Source organism: Lipotes vexillifer, unplaced genomic scaffold (genome assembly GCF_000442215.2).
Source record: "Lipotes vexillifer unplaced genomic scaffold, Lipotes_vexillifer_v1.1 scaffold184, whole genome shotgun sequence".
Taxonomy (NCBI): domain Eukaryota; kingdom Metazoa; phylum Chordata; class Mammalia; order Artiodactyla; family Lipotidae; genus Lipotes; species Lipotes vexillifer.
The window spans coordinates 1,913,928-1,925,906 of NW_006783561.1; the positions used below are offsets into that span (position 1 = coordinate 1,913,928).

General features: G+C 52.9%; 1 protein-coding gene across 1 annotated transcript in view; it reads left to right on the top strand.

The window, feature by feature from the left end:
* Positions 1-6,616, top strand: part of GOLGA7B (golgin A7 family member B) — an 11,694-nt gene extending 5,078 nt beyond the window's left edge. The window contains exons 2-5 of the mRNA XM_007456232.1: positions 1,274-1,399; positions 5,084-5,236; positions 5,323-5,424; positions 6,515-6,616. Of these exons, the coding sequence (XP_007456294.1) occupies positions 1,274-1,399; positions 5,084-5,236; positions 5,323-5,424; positions 6,515-6,616 (483 nt within the window). The remainder of the gene's footprint in view (positions 1-1,273; positions 1,400-5,083; positions 5,237-5,322; positions 5,425-6,514) is intronic.
* Positions 6,617-11,979: the final 5,363 nt, after the last annotated feature.

Genomic DNA, 11,979 nt, shown 5'->3' on the forward strand with positions numbered 1-11,979 from the left:
TCCCCGCCCACCCCCCACGGCTGGTAGCTCCTTTATGACTCCACACAGACTTCAGGGAGCCTTTTCTGAGTAAGCGTTTCTGGGGGAGATGCTACTTCTCAGCAGCATTTATCAGTCTGATTCATTGTATATTTACTTGTCTTCCTCCCTGGAGCTCACAGACTGTCTTTTGCTCAGCATCCTCAGAGCCTGGCAATAGTAGGGACTCAATAAATGAAAGCTGAGTGACTGAATGGATTCACCTTAATTACACAGGATGAACTGGCTGTGTTCACTCTGCCTTTGGGGCTTGGGCTCCACGTGGTTCCAATGTCTGGAATATTTCCCCCAGTGGGAAGCTTGTCTCAGATGTGGGTGATGGAGGCTGGAAGTGGAAGAAAGAGGCCCAGTTCTTCCGTGGAATTGAGCCCACTTCTCTGAAATGCTAGAGTCTGTGTCCATGTCAAGTTTGCAGGTGTGGACAAGGGACAGAAGTCACCCCACTCCTTCCTACAAGGGCAGGAGATTTCTTCATTTTCTGGCCTCAGCCCACTTTATCCACAATTTTCTCTGGGAAATTTGGATGTCTGTGGGCCCCTTCTTTCCTGTGATGAGACGTGCTGGACGTGGAAACAATCTGTGGTGTCTCTGACTTAAGCCATAACCTGGCCTGAATCCCAGTCGCCCTCTGAGTTCATGGGTGCATCACATCTTCCTTTGCCCCACAAGCTCCGCTCCCCCAACCCTGTCAGCTCTACTAGGTGGGATGGGTCTGAGGCATCAGTCTTGTTCAGTGCTGGGGTCCCCAAGCCACAGCCTGACAAGCTGTGAACATTTGATACTTGCTGAATGATGAAAGAGTGAAAGACCCCACCATGCATGCGTGTGTGTGTGTGTGTGTGTGTGTGTGTGTGTGAGAGAGAGAGAGAGAGAGAGAGAGAGAGAGAGAGAGAGAGGATCTGGGCTAGCCACCAGGAAGTGTTTTCCTCTCGTTAAAATTTGTTCCTGCTCTGTTGGTGGTTCCAGAAACTCTCACTTTGACTCAGCTTTGGCTCTGCTTAAGGATTTTTCTAGATCTTTCTGGGATAGCTAGAGGCATCTTCTGGAGTAAACCCAACAAGCCTGCTTCCCGCAACCTTCCTTGAACATTTGTGGGGTGGACAGGTTGTCCTGGTTTGCTGGGAACTTTCCTGATTTTAGCAATGAAAGGCCCACACCCCAATAAACCCCTCAGTCTTGGACAAACCTAGAAGGATGATCACCTTGAGTGCGTGTCTCCTGAACGTCTCCCCAGGTCCACAATCTGCAGGAGCTCCGGCGAAGTGCCTCACTGGCCACCAAGGTCTTTATCCAGAGAGACTACAGCGATGGGACCATCTGTCAGTTCCAGACCAAATTCCCCCCAGAGCTGGACAGCCGGGTAAGGATGTCTTTTCCTAAAGTTGGATCATAGACTATGATGGAACTGAGGGGCTTATTAGAATACGTATATTTTTCCAAGAAAAAAATAGTATAGGAAACAACTTGCTCAGCCACTTCAAGTGGGAGTAGTAAATAATGTCCTTAACACTGTCTTGCTGTCACCTTCTAGAAAGTTAGAGCTGAACTGCCTCAGAGATTTTCTAGTTCAGTGACTCTCAAATTTCAGAGAATCACCTAGAGAGCTTGTCAAACAAATGCAAATTCCTGCATCTTATTGGAATTTGCTTATTGGATGATACTAGGTGTCATCAGAGATGCTGACTCAGTTGCAGGACTGGGTTCAGGAATCTCTTTTTAGAAACACTTCTCAACCCCAGCTGCACATTAGAATTTCCTGGGGAGCTTAAAAAAATCCCAATGCCCAGACCACACCCAAGATCAATTAAGTCAGAGTGTCTGGGACTGGGGCCCAGGCATCAGCATTGCTTTAAATTTCCCTGGGTGGTTCCACTGTGCGTCCGGGGCTGAGGATCTTAATTTTTAATGAGGAATCCCTGGGTGATGTGGAACTGGGTGATTCACAGATCCCTCTTTGAGAATCTCTGGTCTCCTAGTACAGTGATTCTCATGCTGGGCTGCCTGTTAGAATCACCTGGGAGCTTTTGAGGAAACCTTGCAGGGCGTCAGCTTGGGTAGAATAGGACAGTGGTAGTCCTTGCTGCTCGGACCCACTCTCTCGCTTCTCAGACCATTTGAATCAGAATCTCCTGGAGGCGAGACCTGAGTATGCTTATGTTTCAAAAGCTGCTCAGGTGATTTTAGTGTGTACCACAATTGAGAACAACTAAGCCCTTGAACCAAAACCGTGGTCTGTGGACAGGCAATGTCAACGTCCCCTGGAAACACAGAATCTCAGGCTCCACCCTGGATCTACTGACTCAGAATTTGCATTTTAACCAGATCCTGAAGTTATTCATATGCGCATAAATGTTTGAGAAGCATTGCATTAGTTCATCCTCTCATTTAAGAGAGGAAACTCAGGGCCAGGGAGAGGAAGTGACGTGCCAAACTGACTGAGGGCCGAAAGGGCCTTGGCGTCCGACTCTCTGCTTTTTCACAGGACTCCTGTTTCCTTAGTGGGTATAGATAAAACTGGGTGCCTGGGTGATCAGAGTCTTGGCAGGGAAAGCTTAGAGACCTGGCGGAAGGGCTGGACGGTGCTTTCCCCTCCTTCTCCCCACCTCGGACAGAGGGGAGAGCCTGATGCTCCATCACAGGGTCTGCTGGTGGCATCAGAGGCCGTCATCCAAGGGCTCTGCCCACAGCCTCCCGCTCCAACTCAGCTACTTGGTTGTTTCATGGACCACTGGCCCCTTGCAAGGCATCAGCTTCTTCTGCTGAGTTCTTCTCCTGGTCCTGGGTGTATGTAGCCCTCACCCCAGGCCCCTTAGAACTGGCCTGGGGTTGGGGGAGGGCAGAGGAAGGACCATGACCTTTCATTCAGCAGCCCAGGCAGATTTGAATGAGTTTGGGAGGGTGGGGCAGGGGTGGCCTTTGCTGATCTGGCCCCTAAACAGCTTTTGGGGAGCCATGTAGATCTCCTCATCTTAGCATGCCTGTCCTTTGGGGTGGGGGTGATCCCTGAGATACAGCAGCAGGGCTTGGGTCCCAGACAGGATGGACATAATTTTCTCTATATGTTCACTCCAGATCTTTATAGAAGTAGTGGCTGGGAACCCCAAAGCTTCTGACTATTTGCGGGGAGAGCTTTTGTCCTAGACAGGAATGGGAGGTCCCTAATCTTATGTGATGGGCAGTTCTGGTCCTGTGCGGGTGAGTGGGGGAGGGAGTGCTTAAAGAATGTAAAAAATGGGATGAGAGACACTCTGATACCTACTGAGTTTGGAGCATGACCTTCCACTCCAGGCTCCAGTGGAGGGCTGCATGGTGAAGGGCACAGACTCGGGTCAGAGCCGTGTAAACTTGGCCAAGTTCACGCAGCATTCAGCAAGTATTTATTAGGTGACTACAATGTATTGGGCACTGGAGATGTAGGAGTGAACACATGGACCTTATTTTCTGTTAGAGGATACAAAAAAATTTAAAAAGCAACAAGAAAATATGTAGGTGGTAACAAATACTGGAAATATAAGAGAGGAGGTCAAGTACACAGGGGGAGCTGGGCAGAGGATGCGGGGTGCTGTCAGATAAGGCAAGACCTAAGTGGAAGTAAGGGAAGAGCCAGGGCAGGGGGTGTCCGGGGAAAAGCACTGCAGCTGAGGACACAGGCCCAAAGGACCTGTGGCATTTTCAGGAAGCAGTGGGCAGTCGGTGTGGCTGGAGTCAAGAGAACAGGAGATGGGATCAGAGGAGTTGCATGCAGGGCCGGGCCCTGGAGGGCCTCACAGGCATGTAAGGACTCCTTGGATTTTACTTGGAGAGAGATGGGGAGACTTGGGAAGCTCTTGATCAGAGTTATGACATGATCTGACTTTAACAGTCTCCCTTGGCAGGGCTGGGGGCAGGGAGACCACTTAAAGAGGTCAGAGATGATAGTGGTCTGGACCACAGAGCAGAGCTTCCATCAGGCTTCCCCTGTAAAATGGGGGTGGGAGTCATACTTCTCTGATAGGATTGTTATGAGGGTTAAATGAAAGAATACATAAAAAGTGCCCGGCACATAGAACGTGCCTAATAAATATTAGCTATTATGGTTATGGATGCAGGCAGGATAGCTTCTCAGTTGTCCAAATGCATGGGGCTGTCCTGTTCTGGGAGACCTGTTTTTTTCTTTAAGTAATTAATTAATTAATTTTTGGTTGCGTTGGGTCTTTGTTGATGCGTGTGGGCTTTCTCTGGTTGCAGCGAGCAGGGGCTACTCTTCATTGTGGTGCCCGGGCTTCTCACTGTGGTGGCTTCTCTTGTTGCGGAGCATAGGCTCTAGGCGGGAGGGCTTCAATAGTTCTGGCACACGGGCTCAGTAGTTGTGGCTCGCGGGTTCTAGAGCGCCCGCTCAGTAGTTGTGGTTCACGGGCTCAGTTGCTCCGTGGCATGTGGGATCTTCCCGGACCAGGGCTCGAACCCGTGTCCCCTGCATTGGCAGGTGGATTCTCAACCACTGCACCAAGAGGAAAGTCCCCTGGGTGACCTCTTAACTGGGAGGAAGTGCCTCCTCCTGGAAAGACACTCCTGAGGTCTTACCCAATCAGTCTCATGCTCTCCAAACGTGGAGAGCCCCTACTAATCAGGTCCTGAGCCCTCTCACAGCCATCACAATGGTGTATGTGTGTGTGTGTGTGTGTGTGTGTGTGTGTGTGTGTGTGTGTGTGGCAAAGTCACTGGAATTCCTTCCTGATCCGCTGCAGAAAATGATCACATCTTGGATTTCATGGGAGTTTTCTGTTTCCAAGGGAGGTCAAGTAGTCATTCTTACTCCCATTTTACAGATGTGGAAACTGAGGCGAGAGTGGTTAAGTCATCAGTCCAAGGTCACACACCTAGCTGATGGCCAAGTCTGGACTGGACCCCAGGTCTCCTGACTCCCTGTGTGGCGCTCCATGCGCGCCTGCAGCCTTGCCGGTCTTGCCTGTGTGCCACCAACCCCAGTGCTGGTGCGGGCCCACCACTGCCACCTCCAGGGATGCTGACCTGGGCCTGGCTCCCTGTCCCTCTCTCCCTCCAGATCGAGCGGCAGCTCTTTGAGGAGACTGTGAAGACCCTCAACAGCTTCTATGCAGAGGCGGAGAAGATTGGGGGCAGCTCCTACCTCGAGGGCTGCCTGGCCTGTGCCACGGCCTACTTCATCTTCCTCTGCATGGAGACCCACTATGAGAAGGTGGTTCCTTCCCCCACAGCCCCGCATCCCTTCCCCCAGGGCTCCTGTGCTCCACCCTCATCCTCAACTGGTCCCTGTCCTTGCAGGTCCTCAAGAAGATCTCCCGATACATCCAGGAGCAAAACGAGAAGGTCTTTGCCCCCCGAGGTCTCTTGCTCACAGACCCTGTGGAGCGCGGGATGAGGGTTGTATCCTTTCCAGCTGTTCCGTGCGAGGGCACAGAGCTGCCGGCCAGTGGGCCCCTGGTGAGGCTGCTGGGAGATGGGACCACCTTCGGGGCCTCTGTTCAGGGAGTTCCTAGGGTTCCCCACACCCCTGGTCATCGGCTCTTGCCTCCACCCCAAGTTAGTGCTGTTTGTGCATTTTAGGCTTCGCTTTTATTCAGCTGCATTTAATCAGTGCTTAATACATGCCAGATATCATAGTAAGTGCTTTGAAGATATGAATCCATGTACTTCTCATAAGACCCCTATAAAGTGGCTAACTCTTCTTACTGCCTGTGTAGCTGACCCTGGCTCAGGGCCGCCCAGCTGGTGACCGCCAGAGCCAGGATCTGAGCTCAGGCCCACTCTTCAGTGCTCTCGCATGTGTCCCTCATTGAAGCCCGTTCAATGAGCAGGTCCTGCTGTTGCCCTTGCGCAGATGAGAAAAGTGAGGTCTCGGTGGGAGGCTGGCGTTCGAGAGGGTTATAGGTCTGCTCACTCCACCTGGTCAAGGTGTACATACATCCTGCCCCCCAGTCAGCAGCGGAGGGTAGAATTGTTTAAAAATAACTTTTACTGGAAAACTGACAGGAAAAGAGTAAAGAAGACGCAAATCCCAGAATCTCACGCTTACAAAGCCCAGGGAGAGGCTCTTCTCGTCTTTGCGACTTTACTATGTGCCAGGCATTGTGCACTACATGCTTTATTTCATTTAATCCTTGCAGTAACCCCAAGATTCTATTATTATCCCCATTTTACAGATGAGATGGGTGAGCTGAGATCTGAACTCAGGACACCCAAGTCCTCACACTTCCTGTGCAGTACCACCCCCTCTTGGCCACATCCGCATCCTGGGACACAGCGATTAGACGCACTAGAATGTAAGCTCCTGGTCTTGGCTGTGGGCAGGAGCATCTGAGCTGAGTGAGCGCAGGTACGAGGGGCTCAGGTCTGGCTCCCCGGGCCTCTGAGTCCTTCCTGTCTGGGAACCAGCACCAGCTCTGCCTCCCGCTTCCCTGCTGGCCTCCATCAGCCAGTCCCTGTCCGCTTGCATCCCTCCTTAACGCCGCCCCAGATCGAGATCTCCATCTACGAGGACCGGTGCAGCAGTGGCAGCTCCAGCAGTGGCAGTAGCAGTGGCAGCGGCAGCAGCAGCGGCGGGGCGGGTGGCCGGTGACTGGCCGAGAGTCCCTGCAGGGAGGTGTACGACTGGACTGAGGGCTCTGCAGACCTGCGGCGGCTACGCTACCAGAGCACCCGCTTCTGAGTCGTTCTCTGGGCCCACCCTGCTGCCCAGGGCAGGAGGGCGGTGACCCGCCCAGTGTTGCCTGCGGGCCATCAACGGCGCCTCCTGCCCCTCGCCCCCTGGCAGGACGGTCCACTTCCTGACCTGGCTCTTACCCGATGGGGCTGGTCTGGGTCACACAGAGGCAGGTTTTCCAGGGGGAGGCTGGGGTGAGGACAACACAATTTGGACAGCCCCTCTCTTCTGCAGCTCCCCTCCCAACACCCCAGAAGACGATCCAGGTCTGTCACGTAGAGAATTCCCATCCTGCACGATTCCTCACCCCAAATCCCGCATCCACCAGGACTCCCTCCCTCGGGACCCTGCTCCCCATGGCCATCTCCCAGTGTCTGCTTTTTCTGATGCCACCACGGGGCCTCTGCCTGTCTGTGTGCCTGTCTGCCTCCACCGAATTCAAGGTCTGGGGAGACAGGAGTGGTCAGCCTGTGGGCGCTGCGGTGGGGAGCTCTTCAGCCCCCTCCTGACCTCTTCTAGACTCATGGTGTCCCTGTCCTCCACCCAGAGCCTGGAGGTCATCTTAGCCTTGCCAAGAAGCGTCCAAGTCCTGCGATTTTGCAGGCCACCAGGTGCTGGTGGTGGGGCACATGGCCTGGGGCTCTGGGAGGTTATATGGGAGTCTGGAGAAATGCCTCATGGAGAGATGTAGCCTTGGGGTGTTTAACCACCAGAACTGGAGCCAACTTCCTGAGATTAGAACCTGCAAGTGTGTGAGAATGAGTGTGTGTGCACGCAGGCACATGTGTAAGTGCACATATGTGAGTGCACTATGTGCGTGAATGCACCTGTGTGTACTGTGTGTGAGGGCAGGTGTGTGCATGAGTGCATGGTGAGTGCACTTGAGTGAGTGCGTGTACACATGCGTGTGTGCATGTATGTGAGTGCACTTGTACATTCCCCTTGGCTGCTGGGCCAATGACTGGCCCTCTCTGCATCCTGTCTTATCTTCGTGTGCCACGGTCTGGCTGCTTCTCTGTGTGGGTCCAGCCTGTCCCCCTGTAAATAAATGTCCTCATGTCCCTTGCCTCTTGCCTGGGCTGCCAGCTGGGCTCTTCTTCCTGGCCTGTCCCCTACCTGCAAGGTTCTCCCCACCTTCTCACTGTACTGTGTACATTCTAACAAAAAAAGAAGATGGGGTTCTAGGAGAACAGAGCCAACCTTCCAGGGCCTTCCGTGCCCCCCTCTCAGTCCCTCATGACAAGGCAACGGGGCCATGGACACTGCATATTCAGCCCGCCCAGTCTCCGGGGCTCTCTAAGGCTGTGTAAGTGAGGCTTCTTTGGAAGGTCAAAGGAGCTGCTAACCCGCAGGGGAAAAGGCAAATTCCTCTCTTGAAAGGAAAGAGGGGTGTCCAGCCAATGAGGCCCTGGCTTCCGACACCCAGCAATCCCATCCTGGTGCCTGAAGATGGACAGAAGGAGACTGCCTGCCTCAGCCGGCAAGAGGTGCTAGAGTGGATATGAAAGACCAGCTAGCCAGGTAGCTTTCTGGAACCAAAGAGGGGCCTGATTTTCTTTTGGATGCAGGAGCAGTGTGTAGGAAAGTTCCAGAGAGCTGGAGAGGGCAGCCCAGCCCCTGAGCCTAAGTGGGTCCCGGTCCAGGGATGCCCCGGGTGAGCTTGCAGCCCAGTGGGCTCCAGCACAGCCCCTACCCCTATACCCACCCTGGCCCACCGTATGGCTGGGGCTGACCTGTGCGTCTCCTGTGGGAGGGCTGGGCGTATGTGGTGGCCTTTTGCTTTATTATTTCTTTTTCCAATAAAAGGCCTTGCCTAGCTTGAGGCTCTGTGCTGCTTTTCTCCCCCATGTTGGTGGGAGGCCAGATCTGTGCCCCAGGACCATGGCGAGGAGGCAGGGCTGAGTGTGCTCCTGAAGAGGCAGTGCCCTGACACGGGCAGGACGGGCCCTGTCTTCTTGGAGCTTGCAGTCTAGTGAGAAGCAGACACTCCGCATCCCTAATCTGGAGCCTTTATGCGGCCCTGGGATCCTTAGGTGGGGGGAACAGGTTAGACTGAAAGCCAGGTCAAAATCAAGTCATGGGGCTTCCCTGGTGGCTCAGTGGTTGAGAGTCCGCCTGTCGATGCAGGGGACACAGATTCGTGCCCCGGTCAGGGAGGATCCCACATGCCACCGCGGAGCAGCTGGGCCTGTGAGCCACGGCTGCTGAGCCTGCGCGTCCGGAGCCTGTGCTCCACAACGGGAGAGGCCACAACAGTGAGAGGCCCGTGTACCGCCAAAAAAAAAAAATCAAGTCATGGATTAATTAGATAAATACCCATTTCTTGAGCTCATATCTGTTCGGGGTTGGATCACACAGGTCACTCAGTTCTAAAGAAAAGTATGTGGGTGTTGGAACCTAGTAGAGTTGTGTCTTGGCTTAGGCTCCGGTTGCGCAGGCTCAGCGGCCATGGCTCACGGGCCTAGCCGCTCCGTGGCATGTGGGATCCTCCCGGACCGGGGCACGAACCCGTGTCCCCTGCATCGGCAGGTGGACTCTCAACCACTGCGCCACGAGGGGAGCCCTGTGTCTTGGCTTTTATAAAACTAAATAACATTTAATGAGCACCTACTGTGTGCCAGATACTTTGCTAAAACCATGTGGCACAGATGTGCGAGGACATTTAAAGATCATCTAAGTGAGACAGAATGGATGCCCAGAGAGGGTGAGTGACTTGACTTAGGTCACACAGCTGGTTGATGATAGTGCCAGGTTTAGAACCAAGGTTGTTTCCTGACCCAGTGCTCACTCTGACACTTTGGGGATGACACCCAAATGGAAGTTGCCCGAGGCTGTGGGATGGCCGGGGTCACACATTCAGGCCTGTGGGACAAGAGAGGATCCCACCAGACCGTGGGGACAATGGCTCCACCTGTGGGTGGGGGTCTGGGGGGGCCCTCTCTGAACAGGACCCTGCGTTTCTTCCCTGCTTGTACTTTCTGCTCCTAAGGGGCAGCTGGACTTGCTGACTCTGCTGAAACCTGGGGTGTGGGTGGGTTGTCACAATGGAGGCTGTTCTTTAACATGCGGGTAGGTTCATTTTGTCTGTCCTGTTTGCAACATTATTATTATTAGTAATAATAAACAAACAATAGTAGCTAACATTTATTTAGCACTGACTATGTGCCAGGCACTAGGCTAAGACTCTACATAATTCATCATTCAATCCTCACAACTACCCTCTGTGGTGTGGACTATTACTCCCACTTTACAGATGAAAAGACTGAGGCTCACAGAAGTTAAGTAACTTGCCCAAAACTATACAACTAGAAAGTGGCAGAGCTTGGCTTTGAATCCAGATAGTCTGATTCCAAACTGTGGGGAAGACTATACCAGCTTCAGAGACCCTCTCAGCCATCCTAGGGTGAGGATTTGGCAATAACCCAGGGAAGGACTTGGAGGTGTGCCTCGGCTCCAAGGGATGTCTGGTACCTTCAAGCCCAGGGCATCACGGGAGTGTGGGTGGTTGGGCTCCTCATGGGCGTGCGGGGCCCACAGGGGCAGCTTGGTGAAGGGCAGTGAGGCGAGAAGCCGGCTGAGGCGTGGCTTCTCTGCCTGGCTTTCCTCTGCTGGCTCAGATATGGGGGAAGTGGCAGCCATATCCCTGCAACCTCCTTGCCAGCCAGAGACAGGCCCCATCAGGCCCCAGGAGCAGAGGAACTCTCAGGCAGCTCTGGGCTGCTGCTCCCCCATCACTGTCCCCTGACTCTGCTTTCTGGCTTCCTTTGGCCAAAGGCAGGGGTGTGTGTGTGAAAACGACAGGGTTTACAGAAGCTCATGGTGCCACCGAGTGGTGGCGTCTTGCACTGCACCCCCAAATCAAAGCAGATCGGGCCAGAGCATCTCAGCGGCTGGGAAACTTCTCCGCGACCCCCAAACAAGCAGCTGCTCCCACCTGCAAGGACTTTTCTGGGACGTCTAGAGTGGCGCGGGGCAAAGATGGAGTCCAGTCTGTGGTGACTCTTTCTCCCTATGGCCAGCCACCGGGGTGCTGCCTTTCTCCTGGGGGTCTTGCAGCCTGGGAAACCCGACCTCCCTTCTCCATAGCTCTGGAAGGACTTACAGTTGTCGAGGGGTCTGGCAGGAGGCACCCACGCCTGGTTTTGGCTTTACTGTTCACCATGGGTGAAGGCAATACAAAGAGCCCCCCAAGTCAGACCCGAATTGGAGCTCCGGCTTCATGACAGTTGCATATGGTGGAAAGACCTGGAGCTTTAGTTTCCCCAGCTGTAAAATTGGGATACTAATACTTTACAGAATTGCCTAGACAAGTGCTTTTCATCCTTGGTCGTAATCAAAGTTACCTGGGGAGCAAGAAAAACCACTGATGCCTGGTCCTGTCTCCAGGGATTCTGATTTCATTGTTCTGGGGTGCAGCCTGGGCATCAGGTGTTTTAAAATTTCCCCTAGAGATTCTAGAGTGAAGGCAAGGTTGAGAAACCCTGGTTTCGACGGTACCTAGAGCCTATGAGCTTTTCACAGGCCTCTGAAGATATCTGAGACCTGAATGGAAAAGTTGATCAGTTCCATGAATTCAGCCAGACACAAAATGAGTATGAACTCTATGATTGCACGTATAACACATTCTAATACAGGCAAAACTAATCTATGGTGTTAGCAGTCAGGATAGCGGCTGCCCTGGGGTGGGGGGCAGCGAGTGGAAGGGGGCCTGGGGGCTTCTGGGGACTCCTGATGAGCTGTTTCTCCAGCAGTTACAAAGGTGTGCTCACGTTCAGAGCATTCATGGAGCTGTACACTTAAGATTTGCATATTTTCTACAAGTATGATACATTTCAATGAAATTTACCAAGAACGTTCATTGGCTTCAAAATAGGAAAAGCACAAAACTGAAATTAATGTTTTATTACATATCTACAAAATGTAACATTGTCAAACAGTCAACTGCAATTTAACTGGAGGTGTGTGTGTGTGTGTGTGTGTGTGGGATTTAGTGCAGGTTGTGGATGCATATGGAAATGTTTGATATGATGAGGGGTGGGGGCACTTAAAAAAGAAGGTCCCTGGTACCTAAGAAAATCTTAGAACAGCCCAGGTTTATGCCAGGAGCTCTTAATCTTGACCCCTGGCCCTTGTATGCAGAATGATGTACCTTTAACTGGGGAAGAGAATCCACAGCTTTCAGCAGATTCTCAAAGAGGTATGTGACCACCCCCCCCCCCAAAAGGTTAAGAACAACTGGTTTTGAGGAGCCGGTGAGAAGCTGGCCACGAATGTGCCTG